The sequence below is a fragment of the Portunus trituberculatus genome, chromosome 15 (genome assembly GCF_017591435.1).
Source record: "Portunus trituberculatus isolate SZX2019 chromosome 15, ASM1759143v1, whole genome shotgun sequence".
NCBI classification, from domain to species: domain Eukaryota; kingdom Metazoa; phylum Arthropoda; class Malacostraca; order Decapoda; family Portunidae; genus Portunus; species Portunus trituberculatus.
Genome location: NC_059269.1, coordinates 18,358,629 through 18,376,128, shown reverse-complemented (window position 1 = coordinate 18,376,128; position 17,500 = coordinate 18,358,629). Strand labels below are relative to the sequence as shown.

The window sequence follows — 17,500 nt, the reverse complement described above, 5'->3', positions numbered from 1 at the left end:
AAATTGTTTATACATATTCATTTATCTTTTACTTATGAGCTCCCTCAAAATTGTTTATACATACTTTTAAATGTACTTTTTACTTACCTTAGCTCAGTAATTCCAAATATTTTTATTACCTTCCGCCCCAACCTGAGATAGGTGAGGTTAGTTTGACCTCATACCTTTTTCTGATTGGCAGTACAAAGTATGTGTGGAGTTTACTTTCGGGGGAGCTGTCACCTCACTGCAAAACGAGTATAGTCGTCCAAGGAAGCACTGCACTGGACTGGAACAAAGACAAAGCTGTTGTAACACGTACTAACTACCTTTCAGTATTCAATAAATTCAATACCAGTATTCAATAAATTCAATACCAATCTAACGTTTTTGCCATTTACTTACCCTGTTAAGAAAAGTCTATCCAGTCTGCCCATCCTAACCACAGATATTTCACTATTACTTCCAAATTACAACTGTGGCTGGAATTGGAATACCTGTGGGTTCTCGGAGGTTCCTGATTGTGTTGCTGCTGCTGCTGCTTACTCATCTCTCGCCAATCTTTCTCCACACGTCTGCAAACGATATTGTAAAAATAAACTATTTTCCATAATTTTCATCTCCAATGCTCTTCAAATCTTATATCAATAAATAATAAATCCAGTGACGATAGAAAACATATACACAAACTTACAAACAAGTTTTCAATAATTAAGTAATGAAAACAAATTAAAACGTGTCCATGTATTTAAGGGACATATGATAGAGGGAAGTGGGATGGAGAACGTGACTGATCTACGGTGGTCACGGTACAAACATCCACTTACTCCCATCCACGCGCCTCACCCTTACACATACACAGCTCGTCCACTCACACTCCATCTTTGTGCTCCCATATTCACGGGGTCGTCGTCTCATACCCTTAACATCTATCTTACTCATGTTATCCTCCTCGTCATCTCACTCACCCATTCCCACTCACCACACAAACCATTTCCGGGCACCACGTTTCACCAATATCTAAAGACGCTTCCTTCGATTTTACGTTTGGTTATCTGCTTGTGATTCCTTTGTTTGGTTTCTGGCGTTCGGGTCCTGATTGGTTACTTGAACTTCACTTTAATATTTCTACTTCTGCGTGTAATATTTCATGTGGATATGAATTAGTAAAGGAGAAAGACTATAAACAAAAGCGTGACGAAATGCAACATATAAACCATTTTAAAATTATCGATAATAATGATATATCGTATAATGTAGGCAATTACTTTTGATACCTCAACGGAACTCCCAAATCATTTGTTTTCTCATTCCATGCTATACAGCTATTCTTTGCCATGTTAAAGAGATTTTAGCCAAGGTAAAGAAAAGAAGCTCAGTATAGAGGCGTCAGTCCTTAAGGCAGATGGAAATCAACTCCAAAAACTGCGTCGTGAGATGTCTTGAAACCTTCCTCATGCCTTATTCACAAAAATGCAGGAATTTATCTCCCAGGAAATCTGTAGGACATTGTTACCGTCATGCTCCGCGTAATACAAGGTGAACCCTCGGAATGAAGTCAGTGTAGGTAAGGGAGGAGAGGGACCCGCATGGAGTAGTGACGGCCGGTAAGAAAACATGAATTGCAAAGTAAAATTGGGCTATAAATTACAGGCGAGAAAGATGTGTCCGTGACCTGCGTGTGTGGGTGAGGCTGCGGCTGCGTGAGGCCAGGTGTGGGAGCGACCAAGGCGAAGGTGCGTGCAACAGGGGGAAAAAAGTGAACGTTTCTACATAAAACACTTAAAAATAGTAAAAGTATGTGATAATGACAGAAAAGAGCACGAATTTAAAAGAAAATGGAGAATATAGCAATAAAGAAAACATTAATGCGTCCGTAAGGAAATGGTAATTAAAAAAAAAAAAAAGACAGGAAAACACGAGTGAAAATAACATTCATATGTAAAAAAAAAATGTGAAAAAAGAAAGCGTGCATTTGCAAGTAATAGTCAGCAATGAAAAGAACCAAGCCAATGAAAAGAAAAAAAAATACTTATAGGAAAAATCTTTAATAATGAAACGGGAAACAACAAAGAACAGAAAAAAACTACGCAGTAAAAGAGAAAAGAGTAGATAAAACCACAAATACGCTGTCCCTTTGAAGGTAAGTGTTATAACCACGTACTAAACACATAATGGTTAGGCTAGTTAATCCTGAATCGCCTCATACAAAGAAACAATGAAAGCTGATACACAAAATACATTACACAGAATACTCACATCCGATAGAAACTCAATCTAACTGAAACAAGTCTACGCGGATACTTTACATGAAATAAAACTATCAAATACCATTCCTTTCCGGACTTCATTCTCAGTGGCAGCGATAGAGCAGTAAGAGGAGGCGGTGTGTAATAACTCCATCAGTATTAGGACACTTTTTATTATCTAGAGTTTTGGGTACGATTATATGATTTTATGTACATTAGCAAAGACCTTTGGATGTCAGAAGATTACTAGCGTGAGTCTTTAACTATTTCAATCACCACATACGTTTCTGAAGCTGTTTAAAACCACCAAATAGTAAGCAGTATGAATATGAAAACGCGTCATGGTACTGAAGGGGTTGAGGCGTATGTGGGTGTAGGTAGTGGTTACGACAGGGGCACCACCACCACATGGGTTATTCTAGTCAAGGTCTGGAGACATAGACACGACCACACGAAGAAAATTCTCTCGCCATCAATACACCTTTGCTAATGATGATAATAACGTTAAAAATATACATAAAAGACACAACCACAAGAAGAAAATCCTCTCGCCATCAATATACCTTTAACACATACTAATGACGTTAAAAAGATACATAAATTACAGGGAACGGACTGAATGCTTGTCAAATAACGAGTCAAACTGAATAGCTCTGAGAATGAGACGAGATAGTTGAGTTGAGCATTGAGTCATATGGATCGTGGACGGTGAAGTGGAGGGCAGTAAAGTGGAGGATAGTGGAGGGTAGTAAAGTGGAAAGTAGTGGAGGGTAGAGCGTGGTGTGTCGTGTTGTGGAGCGTGGTACTTTCCTGGTAGATGCTCTCAGATGACGAGTTAACGAGATAGGGGAATACTGATGCATAGTTTACCTCCTCAACCAGACACACAGGGAATCTAAAACGTATGAATTCTTAAACACTTTCACCTCTCATAAGAACTATTTCATAAGACCGTCGACAATTACACGTGTTTTCAAAGGTGTTTTTTTTTCCTACACGTCCTTGTTAAACCATTATTTAATCACGAAAAAGGACACGAACACACTATAACTTTCAGAACAATCCTTTAAAAGTAACAGACACGACGAAATGCTTCAGAATTCAGGCCCTTATCCATAGACAAGGCGACACTAAGCATTCCCTCCAAAAAAGAAGGAAAAACAGACACCTTGACCTTTGCGCTGCGCCATTACGAGTGAAAGTAGTGGAGTTAATTGTCTCAAACGACCCTGAAAGCCACCGAGCCTTCCCCATATTTATCCCGTATTTAAGGCGTATTTATCTTGGGCTTTAATGACAGCGTGTCTTGCAATGTTTCCCTCGGCAACAGTATACGGGAATATATACGAGAAAGCCATTAAAGGTGACTTGTATTGCAGGAAAAATATAGTAATACTCGTTTAGAAATGGGTAACTTGGCAGTGTATGTACTTTCCTATTAAATTCAGTTTACTCGTTGAAATTTGTCAACTGCATGTCTGTTATTTGAAATGCTTTTTTTTTTTTTATACCATGTGGGCTTTTCACGGGAATTTATGGGCTAAAGGGGATACTTTTTAGGGTACTTCCTAAATCAAAGCCCACCCGCTAGGAAACCGTTGCTCTGAGTGAAGAAACCCAACCTGCACTCAGACAGTGGACAGGATTCGAACCCGTGCGCTTGGAGACCCCTCGATTCCAAAGCACGCATGGTTCCACTGCACCACGGCGGCACTTTAATGATTCAAAACAAGGGAGACTAGAGGAAACGACAAGGTCTACACGTGATAGTCTTATATAAATCTGGTTTGCCCATTTCCACTCGTTGAAGAGTTGAAATTGTCAAGTACACGTCTGTTATTTGAAATGCTTAAGAAGGCAAAACAAGGACAACTGGAGGAAACTACCAAGCCTACAGCCATTTCCACCTATTATACTTGCTTGCCTATATCCACCTATCATCCTTTATCCTCTTATTTATCAAATCTTTTTGTAGTGTTTAGAGAGTAATTGCATTCGACCAATACTAGGAAAATGTAGGGAGTCCTTCAAACCTTTCTTCAGTTCTCTTGGCAAAATCATATACAGTGAATCTGCTCACCACAGCGCTCCTTCCATAACACAACCTTTCTGCATAGCAACCTCCTTGCTTCTCTTAAAGTCCCACTAATATTCTTTTCCCTTCTCTAATTCTCCACCTCCCTATTCGTGTCTCCTGTGCGTGTCTACCACCACAGGAACGCAGGTTATATTGCCTCTGTCACATCAATACAGGAATTATCTAAGCATGCAAGGGTTGGTACATAACTTGATCAATCTATTATTAGCGGGAGGAGGGGGGAAAGTAGATGACGGTAGGAGGTAAGGGAGAAGAGAGAGACACTGAGGTAGAGGTAGAGAGAGAGGAGGTGAAGTAATGAAGGGATAGCTGGGAGAATGGTGGAGGGAGGGAAAAGACAGGGGTAGTAGGAGGAGAGGAGGGATGGGAAGGAGAAGAATAGGTAACAGCACTGAGGGGAGACAAAAGAGGAAGTGTTGGAGTAGGAAGTAATAGAATAGGAAATAAACTAGGAGGCAGGAGGAAGAGGAAAGAGAAAGAGAGAGAAGGAAAGAATGGAGGAGAAACAGTAGTGAAGAAAACGAAGAGGGGAGGAGATAAAGACGGAGGTAGAGACCGGGGTAGAATGAAGAGGAGAATAGTGAAGGAATGATAGCGAGGGAAGGTGGAAAAAGAGACAAGGGTAGTAGGAGGGAGAGGAGGGATAGGAAAGAAGAAGAATAGATAACAGTACGAAGGGAAGACAAGAGCATGGAAGTAGGATATAGAAAAAAAAAATGGAAGAGGAATTAAACTATGAGGAAAGAGAGACGTATAGAAAAGAACAAAATAAGAGTGAAGAAGACGGAAAGGAGGAAGGAATGAAGGATAATAGAAGCAAAGAGCAACGCAAAAATAGAATGAAATTAAAGAGAAAAGAGGTAGGAAAGACGAGAGGGGATGAAAAAGAGGGAGAAATAAAAGGGAAAACGGACAAGGGGAAAAGAGAGAAGATAGGAAAGGGGGGAAGTTTAAGTGAACAACCCAACGAGAGGAGGAGGAGGGAGGAGGAGGAGGAGGAGGAGGAGGAGGAGGAGGAGGAGGAGAACAGGAAAACATGAAAATCACAAAAAAGACTAAAGAGGAAAAAGAAAGGGAGGAGTGTGCTAAAATTAAAGAAAATATATATATATATATATATAGAGAGAGAGAGAGAGAGAGAGAGAGAATAGAGGGCGGAGGGCGGCAGAAAGGGACACATGTACAGCATCCAATTAAAGTTCTCACACCAAAGTTTTGTCCACACGATTATTAAGAAACAAGGTCCCGTCCACACCCTGAAACCTCGCCTAGTTACTGATGCTCCTCGCCTCCCGAAGAAACTAAACGACTAGCTGAGTATAATCACTGAGGTACATTGAGGGAACCAATTGTAGTAGTAGTAGTAGTTGTGGTGGTGGCAGTAGTGGTGGTGGTGGTGGTGTGGTAGTAGTAGTAGTAGTAGTAGTAGTAGTAGTAGTAGTAGTAGTAGTAGTAGTAGTAGTAGTAGTAGTAGTAGTAGTTTTCTTATATACTTTGGTGGAGTGAAAAGTTAGAGGGAAAAAGATAAGACTTTCTCGAAGGGTTTCAATGTAAAAGACCAATAGTTTGTTTGCTTTTACGATTGATAAGTCATTAAGTTTAAAGGTGTGAAGGCAGTTATAAGGAATGAACGAGGGAGGAGTGTGACCGGCAATTTCCACGTAACGGAAAGACATAGAGGAAAGTAAGGAGGATGAGAGAATAACTGAGAGGAGGGATAGGGTAATAGAATAAGTCGCTGGTGAGAGAAAAGATAAAGAAATACCGATGAGATAATATAGGGGAAGACTACTGGGAAGAAATGGGGGAGAGGGGGGGATGTGGTGGGAGGATGTAACGAGCGAAGGACCAATTATCACATTAACTACTTACTCAATTATAGGGAATGGAAATGTGCTGCCAAAATACCAAAATGTTTTCCATGAATGAGTGAATAACTTGGAATTGATAACCTCAAAACTCAGTGACCAATGAGGAAGTAGTGGCTGAGTGACAGATGCCAGACAGCACCTCAGGATAGATGAAGGCAATTTTACCACACTCAAGGGGCGCTAATGCTTAATGCCCAGCACCAACCTGTCCACATACTCCCAGAAGGCGACACTCGGAGTCCTCCACGCCCTTTGGTCCATGTCTCGGGTGGTGGCATCCTGATGCGTGGTAGAGATAAGCAGCACGTCCGTCTTCCACCATGGCTGTCCTCGCTCTGCTGCCGCTGTGCCATGGGAACCTGACTCGGTGTTCGAACTATTGCTTCAAATTTTTGATATACTGTATATATACAGTACCTATCTATCTATCTATCTATCTCTCTATATATATCTATATATATATATATATATATATATATATATATATATATATATATATATATATATATATATATATATATATATATATATATATATATATATATATATATATATATATATATATATATATATATATATATATATATATATATATTTCAAGTAATAATTTTAGCTCTTCTTTAAGAACTGTCACCTCTGTGGACCTTTCTTGGATATACAATGTGTTGCCTTTGCCAAGTGCCTATCTTACGTAAAGAAAGGCCCCAGCGATCCTTGCCTTGCCGCTCCCAAGATTCAGGTAGAATGAAACAACGCGTTGCGTTTAATTTTATTTTAAAAAATATAAATTAGTTTAATGTGAGATCATCTTATACACTATAAACATGCGTCAGCGGAGCCTCGCCCGGTAGACTCCAGACTCCGCGGGGGCGGGGCCACGGCGCCTCGCTCGGGGCGGGAAGCTGACGGAACACCAGACACATGCAAGACTCCGATGCTTCTAAAGACAAACGAATGCTTTTTTTATTCTTTTTTTCTCTTCATGATTTAGCATAACGTTTCTAATTTACAAATGTACAACTTTCTAGTCACATACAACCGTCGCAGTTCCCACAAGGACCTAACGCTACGCCTTCCTGAGGGATCCACCTACTGAGACACCTGCCAGCTAATGCTATAAACATGATCAATGGAAAGAGTACAGATTCCAAGAAAACTGGAATGTAGGGCAGTTCCAGCGTCCCTCTCCAGCCTGCCGGGGAGCGAAGGCAGGCGGAGGAGGCCTGGACTGGGACCCAAGATTCCCCCAAGTGAGGAAAATAAGCACTGCCAGGTAATTCGTGCTACCTGGAGGCCCTTCCACCAGGCGGGAAGGGCATCGGTGTGACCTGGGCAGCTCCAGCACCTGCTCGTTATGTACACATCAAAACACACACACACACACACACACACACACACACACACACACACACACACACACACACACACACACACACACAGGATCGGGTTCTTGAAAGCAGTTAAAGAAATCGGGAGAGAGAGAGAGAAAGAGAGAGAGAGAGAGAGAGAGAGAGAGAGAGAGAGAGAGAGAGAGCAAGTTTTAGCGTGAGGTGCCTCCTTCACTAAGCAACACTACACACTTTCCTTTTCCCTCAAGTAACACATCCTGACTGCCGCGCTCCCGCTCTGACCTGCCGTGGAGGGAAGGAGATCAGCGCGTCACGCATCCGGTGGTCTAGTAATGTGTGTTTATTTCCCGAGTCTTAAATACTTTCCTATATTCTTATATTCTGATCTGCTAGAAATCTGTCACGACTTTACAAGAAGACAGATAAAAGGTCAGAGAACTTGTAGAATTCGAGATTGAAAGCAAATATGAAGCTCATTGAATGTGCTGTATGTTATTCGGCTTCTCATATATTTACAAAGGAGGGATGGAATGTATAGCCTCCATACTTATACTTCCAACATTCTAAGGATGAGGATGGGTATGTTTTTCTTAACCAGAAGGATTTATTTGTATTTTTTGACTAGGTGCACATTGTATTCATGATAGATTGATAAGAGACGCGAAAATTTTATAAGAATGCAATAAGTGAAACAAAACAAATATATTTAATTTTAGTAACAGTCTGACAAGGAATATGCAATTTAAATAAGCAAAACACCCATTAGAACATGACTTTGTGGACTTTTAAAAACAGTTCCAGTGAGAGAGCAAAGCATATAACAGAACAACCTTGCATCCTGTCACTCCATCAGTAAACCGTCCGTCACAGCGCAGAACACCGGGAAGGTCTGACAGAACCCGCGTCCCCGTCACTGACAAGCCGCGGCGAGGTGTTGGGACCAGCAATAAAACCTTAATGACCTCCTCCCCGCGCCGGTTATGTGTGTCCTCGGGCGGAGGGAGACAACGCAAGAGAACGCGAGCCTCGTTAAGTGATGCAGGCCGCGGAAAGAACACACCCCACGAACACAGAACAATGGAAACTTCAGCATAACACGACGTAACAAAATGTGGCGCGTTCGAGCTTGATGTGTTAGATTTAGAGGGACTAAGAAGGTGTTTAGTAGACCTGTTGATGGATGGAATAGACTTTGGTTGTTAGAATTAAGAGCTTAAAAAGATATATATATTTTTGAATCGGGATAATAGGTGGATAATGGTACGCGAGTTTAGTACAAGAACTGCTTGGCTTATTGTAATTTTCCCTATGTCCTTGTGTTTTAAAAGAACTCATTTATTATCATCATTAGCCTCTTTGATTCAGCTATAGGGCAAATACCGTCGTGTCTTCACTATCTTCACCTAGTTCTCTGTTTCCTTGCCTTCTTCTCTTTGGTTGTCTTACTACGAGAGTCTTTGGCTTACAATGAAAAGGCTGTGAAAATTTATTCACAAGATTACAGAAGAAAAGAAATACCAAGACGTTTGTTTTTTCTAGTGTCTCCAGTGTTACGGTAAAGTGGCGCAGCAGTGAAACGGTTAATTGTCCATCTATTACGTTTCTAGCAGTGAAGGGGTTGAATTGTCCATTCTTTACGTGTCCAGGGTCAATATAAGAGATCATAAAACTTGTGAAAAGAAAGGCCGACATAAGCGCTGATGTTAATGAACTCCTCTAGCACTGAATTAAGGAAGATGTCAATTGACATCTACTAAAAAACACGGGTAGTAAACTGTAGTAAGGTTGCCGAATTGCCTTGTAGTGTTGGTGTTGCAGTATTATAGGAACACATCCTTCAATAGCCTGATTATTTTTTTCATTTTTATCTGATTTCTAAAGATCGAAAAGTTGAAGAAACCATTTGTCCTCTCCCTTTTACCTTTTTCTAATCTCTCTGAAACATAAAGTAAGTGATTTTTGAGACTAACCGTCAAAAACATCTGTACTGTTTCACGCTTATAATGCGACTTTGTGAAAGAGAACACATGCACGCTTTAGGAGCCACAGAAGAAAAGAGGTGAGAAGAGAAGGCAAACGAAAGAAGTAAATGTAAAGTATAACGGGAAAACAGTTGAGATTGAAGAGCTGTGAAAAGAGGAATGAACGAGTGTGAGTTCAACTGTGATATGAAACCGAAGGAGGATTATTGCAACAAGAGGAAGTTCATATGTATCTGAGAATAAGCATGAAACAGAGAGCGATACTAATGACAAGTAAGATTAAGTCTTTAAGCATAACGAATGAGAGTAGAGTTGGAAAATGAGAAATAAAGAAATGAAGCCAGATAATATGAAAGAGTATTCGAAAAAAGTTCAACTGAACAGACAAATGTGATAATAGTGGAGATAACAGGGAGATTAAGGACAAGCGAAGAAAATCGATTTTGACGGGGACAGGGAGAACATCCCCCCATGTGACCTTGACCTGCTGGCTGGGGAGGGTGGAGTGCCTGTGAGGGCCGCCAAGGAGGGGTTGGCACTAGTCTATCAGCTACTATACAAGGAACAGCGTCCGGCGCCTGGCAGCCCCCACGCTCAGCTCCTCGTCCTGCCAGCCACTCAGACGCCGGGGTGCTGCCGAGCCACCACCTCCCAGTGCCCTGGTCCCCGCCGCCACCGCCAGGCGACACCGGGTGGGCGGGTAGTCTTAGCTGAAGCGAGCGCGCGGTGCCTGGGCAAACAGTACTCCCTGGTACATGATGCCGTTCACCTCCATGCTCACCACCATACTCTGGTCCTGCCCGCGCCCGCCTGCAACACACACAACACGCACGCTTGTTAGGATACATGGAGATGGCTATAATGATGACTTTTTCTCTAATGAAAGCAGTTTACTTTGCCTCCTATATTTCATGTTTATCTAAAGATTTAAACACTTCCTATCCCTCGTTCTCCTTCATCATAACACGTACGCACACACACACACACACACACACACACACACACACACACACACACACACACACACATACACACCATTGTCGCTTACCTCTAGACGTAATCTTGATATTGGCACCAGGGTAGCCGGGAGGAGTGGGCGGCGTAGGCGTGGTGGGCGGCGGGAGGCGGGAGTCGTGGGAGTCGTCTTGCTGGGCGGGTCGCTTGGCTGAGGGCGGTATCGCCGCCTCCTCCAGACGGCTGCGCACGTCGTTACGGAATTCATTGCGTATATCATTGCGTAGTTCATTACGCAAGTCATTACGCAGGTCGTTGCGCACGTCGTTGCGGAGGTCATTGCGATGGTCGACGGCGTCTTTAAGTCGTCCCGTCCGCTGCAAGCAGAATGGCTGATATCCTCGGTTATCATGGAAGAGCGGCACTTCCTAGGTGGCGAAACACAGGCTCAGTACACAACACACATGCTGCACAGCTTCGTAAGTCAAAGCAGACACTGGCGGCGGGGAGTGTGAGGCAGGCAACTGTGCTCAAGAGTGTAGGATCTAAAACTTTTCGTCATCTCATTTCGACGATTTTTATCAGGCTCTTGTAGAAATTACTGGGATTTGCCTAAGGTGATTGAATGACTGGGGATAGTTTATTAGATTTTGGATGATTTATAGTGAAAAACATCTTGAGAAAGACTAATCATTTCAATAGTTTTTAAAAGTAGTTCTTAAGGGAGTCCAAGGTGTTTAAGACCACTAGATACTCTTTTTTTAATCTTGAGCACTTCTCTCATCACATAGTAAATTCATCTTTCAATACTTGAAGCTCCAAAATCAAAGAAAAAAATTAAAAATGCGATACTGTACTTCTTTACCAGTTCAAAATACTACTATAAAGGGAGTGCCTGAAGGGCGCCGCGCCTCACACTCCATATACGCCTTGCAAAAAGCTTACCTCGTCCTTTACCTCCAGGTTGAGTGCCTCCTTTTGTGGCGGGAAGGCCACACCGGCAAGCGGGTGGTGCGGGGGCGGTAGCTTGGGGCCGTCATCTTCGTGTTGAAAGCCGCCACCGACGCCTAATCCCTGATTGTACAGCTTCCACATGGTGAGTCTCGTGGCCTCCAGCAGCGCCTCCTGCGATCCCGGGGGAGAGCCGCCGCGACCTGTGCGTGGCAAATCACCGCCTTCATCAGAAAAAAGGTACACACACACACACACACACACACACTTGTTTCTGATTGGGGCAGAGAAAACCTGGTTTTGTTCAATGCCTCAAAAACTCAATTTCTACAACTATCTACTCGACATAACCTTCCAGACAACTATCCTCTCTTCTTCAATAACACTCAACTTCCCCTCTCCTCTACATTAAACACACTCGGTCTATCCTTCACTAAAAATCTAAACTGGAAATTTCACATCTCTACTCTTGCTAAATCAGCTTCCAAGAAGTTAGGTGTCCTATGGCGTCTTCGTCCATTTTCTCTCCCTCCCAGCTGCTTGCTCTGTACAAGGGCCTTATCCGCCCGTGTATGGAGTATGGCTCTCATGTCTGGGGGGGATCCACACACACAACTTTACTAAACAAGGTGGAATCTAAAGCTTTTCGTCTTATCAACTCTTCTCCTCTAACTGACTGTCTTGATTCTTTAAGTCACCGCCGCAATGTTGCATCTTTATCTGTCTTCTACCGCTGTTTTCATGCTGTCTGCTCTTCTGAACTTGCTAACTGCATGCCTTCCCCCCTCCTGCGGCCTCGCTGCACAAGACTCTCTACTTCTTCTCATCCCTATTCTGTCCATCTTCCTAATGCAAGAGTTAACCAGTATCTTCACTCCTTCATTCCCTACACTGGTAAACTCTGGAACTCTCTACCTGTGTCTGTATTTCCACCTGCCTATGACTTAAACTCTTTCAAAAGAGGAGTGTCAAGACACCTCTTACGTTAACTGGACCCTCCTTTTAGATTTTTTGGTTTTTTCTCTTTATACTATTCCTCTTAACAGGGCCTGGCAACCAGCGGGATTTTTTTTTTCCAACTTTGATTTCCCTTGGCCAGTGCCCTTGTAATGTAAAACACACACACAACTCAGTCCTTATTCTGGCCATTCTTGTTTAGGCTTTGCAGAGCAGTTTGCTACAGACCAGCAGGCGATGAAGACTTTATTGGCGGCCTTGCATCACGCCATGGACGTTGGGCATTAGTGTGCTCCAGTGGCCAGAAGGGACATGAGGAGTGGGCGGGGGTAGGCGGGGAGGGGCGGGGCGGCCGTGGGTGGTGGGTCAGCGCCGGAGAACATGGGGGAGTGGCTTATGACGCCTTCTACCGCCCATCCCCGCCCACACACGCCCACTCCCACCCACTGCCATCACCGACGTTTAATAATTACATGACGTATGCGCGTCTGCCAGCGGGGTGACGGGAACATGCGGGGAGCAACTTCCTAATAATGCCAGTCGATCATTATAATGGCGGGAGCGTAATCTTCAATTATAAAGTATAATCAAAGCGTCTTAAAAGCCACCAATTTAACAACGTATGTAGATAAGCCGAATTATACACCAGCTTACACAGCGGACGGGCGAGGGTCGTGCAGCCGCGGCCCCGCTCCTCTGCCCGCAGAGGAGTCCGCGCCGCAATTAACAAAATGGAAAGCTCCACGCACTGAATAAAGTGGAAACGCTCGGCATGCCCTTGTGGGGTGTCAAACAAGACTGGGGCTGGAGTACGTTCACGGAACACAGCCTCCACTCCACCCCTTCCATCCCTCCTGCCTTTCCTCCCTCTCGCTCGCCCTGCCTGCCTGGCCGGCCCGTCCTTCCCAACCCCATCGCCCAGTGCTCGGCCACACGTCACAATACCAGAGCATAATTATAAAGAGGCTGCTTCAGTAAACAAGTTTCGCTCTTGTGCCCGCAGACAGAAGGGCGACAACCGCTGAAGGCTATCGGCTTGACACGACGATTAATTGGTGTATCTAAGAGCGTTGGGCTCAGGTACTGCCGGCGGCTGCCAGGACGCGGCAGGGCTGGCACCGTGCCATTTGCTATTGGGTGAGGAGCCCAGCGGCACCTCCGCCAGACCGATGCTTTGTGGGAAGACGTGAAACCCTGTGAGTCAGGCTGCCGCGGCTCCCCATTAATCTTGTCCAAATAGATATGTAAATAGGCGGCGCGACCTGCCCTGACCCGGGCTGTGGCCAAGCCTTCTGGGCTGTGACGGAACTTTCTGTACATGGCGGAGCCTCCTTGGCTGTGGGTGATCCTCCTCCATGTTGTCTCGAAACCCTCTGATCTATTGTGGTGATTCTCCAAAGTATAGAGGAGCCTACTATGATGGAGCCTTCTGGGCATTGGTTAATCTTCCTACTGGGCTGCGGTGTTGCCTTCCACATTGTGAAAGAATCTGCCAGACTATTTCCTCGGCCTCGCGTGGCATCACCGGGCGTGAGGGAGAGTTGCGTTGCGGTCTCACGAGGCACTTAATGCAATATATACTTTCTGATCCAGAGTTATAACTGTAATGTTATCACCCTTATACAATTACTTCTGTTTTGTTGTTAGTTTCTTCCTCTAAAGCAATCAAGTCAACAAAAACAGAAAATTATGTTAATTGAAAGATACATGATCCGTAAATGAAGCAACAACAACAAAAAACAGAAGGAATGGAAGAAAACGTAAGACAAAAGAATCAACAAAAAAGGCAACAAAGAAAAGCAGAAATAATGAGAGAAAAAAAGACAAAACATAAAAAAAAAGAAAGCAATAGATAAAGAGCTATTCCCAAGAAAGAAGCGCCGTTGCAAACAGTAACTTCAGTCATGCCATCATCGCCAGCATCACTCGCCTCGTGGCCTGCAGGGGTGGGCAAGCTATGAAGGTCTGTGTGGCAACGCGACGGACACTAACCGAGCAATTTCAATGCCACCGGAAGAAGGTATCATGTTTACGAGATAATTGCATACTCCAGCACGATGTTTTTATTCTTTCTACGTCTTTCTTTTATTCTGTAGGGCGAAGGAGCTATGTATAGTAGAGGTACTGAAGTTATGTATACTACCTACCTTAGATTCAAGGACTGGACGTGGCTTTGTCAGATTATCTCGAGGTTGTGATAGGTAAAGGTTAGTACTTACGTTCCAGTCACATTCTTTTATTTATACCATGTGAGCTTTTCACGGGAATTTATGGGCTAATGGGGATATTTTTTGGGGTACCTCCTGTCTCAAAGCCCACCCGGTAGGAAACCGTTGCCCCGAGCGAGGAAGCCCAACCTACACTCGGATCGTGGACAGGATTCGAACCCGTGCGCTTGGGGACCCCTCGGACCTCAAACCACGCATGTTTCCACTGCACCACGGCGGCCCAGTGATCAGATTATGTTAGTTTAAGTTAGGTATGTATTCGCATGATGTTTAAGCACTGCGCAGCTAAGTATTCTCTGGCTGCTATCCTGAAAGTGGCGTGACTAGAAAAATACCAGATTTTTTTTAGTCTTCATTCAGAGCAACGAAGAAACTATTGGGCAGGTTGCGTTCATATTGTACGCGTCTTGCTCAATACAAAGATAGTTGGGAGAGATCGGTAAGTAGATACACAGGCAGGTAGGTATGTAGGGAAGTAGATAGATAGGTAAATAGATAGAGAGATAGATAGACAGGCAGATAGACAGATAAATAGATGGATAGATAGATAGATAGATAGATAGATAGATAGATAGATAGAGAAATAGCTAGACAGATTGATAGACAGATAGAGAGATAAACACATATATAGCCTCAAACATAGAAAAAGAAAAGAATGATGACAAAATTGGTGCAAGAGAGCGAGAGAGAGAGAGAGAGAGAGAGAGAGAGAGAGAGAGAAACATACAGAGACAGAGAGACAACAGAGAGAAACCCGCAGGCGGTGAGTTGGGGTGAGCTGGCAGTATGGGCAGTAAGAGAGTGAGGCGCAGCGAGGCATCACGAGGCATCACCCTTCCCTCTCCCATCACAAGGAGTGGCGTGGCGTGCACCTCTGAGGGCCTTGAGAGACTCCCTCCCATAGCCACGGAATGATAAGGGTTGGGATTCACCTTCATCCGCCGTTAGTCGAGGGCGGCAGGTAACAATTAGCGGGGTAATATAAATAGATCCGTGCGTCGACCATTCATGTAGGGGGGAGCGCCACAAAAGACTCATTATCATATCGTTTATGGAAGGAATCAAACCTTATTGTCTCGGTTCCTTTGAGAGCGCCAGCGTGGCCCGCCTCTCCAGGGCAGTCAATGTCTGGCCCGCCATCAATTGAATGGTGCTCACGTGTGTGTGTGTGTGTGTGTGTGTGTGTGTGTGTGTGTGTGTGTGTGTGTGTGTGTGTGTGTGTGTGTGTGTGTGTGTGTGTGTGTGTGTGTGTGTGTGTGTGTGTGTGTGTGTGTGTGTGTGTGTGTGTGTGTGTGTGTGTGTGTGTGCTCGTTTGTCTGTCTCAACTTATTGTGTATTTCATTCTCTCTCTCTCTCTCTCTCTCTCTCTCTCTCTCTCTCTCTCTCTCTCTCTTGTCCATTGATGTGACTTTTACAAAACAAATCATGATAACAATTATAATAACTACGATAATATTAACAACAACAACAGCAGCAGTAGCAAAAATCAATATAAACGTTAATGATGATAATAATAATAATAATAATAATAATGATAATAATAATAATAATAATAATGATAATAATAATAATAATAATAATAATAATAATAATAATAATAATAATAATAAGTATATTCTTTATCCATTTATTCGTCCTGTTTTATCCCTTATCATATAAAACACACAGCTTTTGCTTCCTAATACAAAAATCACACACACACACACACACACACACACACACACACACACACAATCACCCACCCCTATTAAAAAGACAAGATGAGAGTTCCTCGGGTCACCTTCCGTGCACTCATTGGTATGTGAACAGTAAGAAAGGAGTATAACCCAATTATTCTCAGCCAAGCCTGGGATACGAACCTGGGACCTCTGGGTTGTGAGGTTAGAGAGTAGTGTGCAGTGTAGGAGTGGCCAGCCATTCCACTGCCTGGCCGCTGTAACCTTTGTAATAATAAGCATTGTATTACGCCTTTAACAAGCAGCTGTCCTTCAGTGGGATCCGGCAGTGTCAAGAGGAGGTGAGAGAGAGAGAGAGAGAGAGAGAGAGAGAGAGAGAGAGAGAGAGAGAGAGCAAGGCAACGAGCAGATCTCTCTTTCTACTCTCGCGGGACACGTGGCCACAATTCAACATCCAACACGACTTAAGTAAAAACGAAGAACTATCTCGATTAAGAAAGCAGATCCCAAGGGCTAATCGCCGGCCTGCACTGTGAGCCATTTTCACCACTAATGCGAGGCGCGGTAAGCCAGGCGGGCGGTGGCGGGGCGTGGCGGGGATAGGCGCCTTGTGAGGGTGTATCAGCCCGGCGAGGCAGCTGGCGGCTGATCCATCTTGCCTTATCTGCATCATCACCATTGCTAACTATAGCCAAAAGCGTGACTACCTCAGTATCTCGTTCATTACTCGCCCCTCGCGCTATCTTCACAGACCACTAGCAGCCTGCCTTATCTTCGGTCTCCCTCCACTCTCGTCAATGGAGTTAACTTACACTGTACTGGGCCGGCAAGGGAGGAAGGTGGCGGCGTCGTAGCGGATGTGTGCTACGAACAGACATACATCAAAGGTAAAGGTGGAATGGTCGGTGCTGTTTTCTCCACGATTGTGTGAATGTCGCCGTGAGTAGAGCAGACTCATAACGAGGTTGTGTGATGCACCTTCACCTGTTGCGCAGTAGTCTGCTATCACACCAATGATGGCAACAGATCACTGGGAACTCTTGGTGTCTTTTAGGAAGGAAATGCTCATTAGAGGTTAATTTCGGCAGTATTGTTTTCAGAGATTGAAATAAAGTATCGGAAGTTGAGTCATAACACTCGTGATGAGACACAAGGGTAAGGAAGTGTAATATTTAACAAAATTGAAAGTAACACGCTGCTGCGAGA

General features: G+C 43.9%; 1 protein-coding gene and 2 long non-coding RNA genes across 4 annotated transcripts in view; 1 reads left to right on the top strand and 2 right to left on the bottom strand.

Moving 5' to 3' along the window:
- LOC123504306 overlaps positions 1-298 on the top strand; it is a 10,320-nt gene extending 10,022 nt beyond the window's left edge. Inside the window, exon 4 of one of the 2 annotated variants that reach the window (XR_006674798.1) lies at positions 182-298. This is a non-coding gene — a long non-coding RNA (uncharacterized LOC123504306). The other variant, XR_006674797.1, reaches the window with a different exon arrangement.
- The window catches only part of LOC123504307, a 6,722-nt gene extending 188 nt beyond the window's left edge, over positions 1-6,534 (bottom strand). Inside the window, exons 1-3 of the long non-coding RNA XR_006674799.1 lie at positions 6,403-6,534; positions 477-554; positions 165-263 (exon numbers count right to left, since the gene is read on the bottom strand). This is a non-coding gene — a long non-coding RNA (uncharacterized LOC123504307). The remainder of the gene's footprint in view (positions 1-164; positions 264-476; positions 555-6,402) is intronic.
- Positions 6,535-6,954: 420 nt separating this feature from the next.
- LOC123504206 (AT-rich interactive domain-containing protein 3B-like) overlaps positions 6,955-17,500 on the bottom strand; it is a 123,506-nt gene continuing 112,960 nt past the window's right edge. Inside the window, 3 exon segments of the mRNA XM_045254559.1 lie at positions 6,955-10,338; positions 10,577-10,910; positions 11,428-11,636. Of these exon segments, the coding sequence (XP_045110494.1) occupies positions 10,235-10,338; positions 10,577-10,910; positions 11,428-11,636 (647 nt within the window). The 3' untranslated portion in view covers positions 6,955-10,234.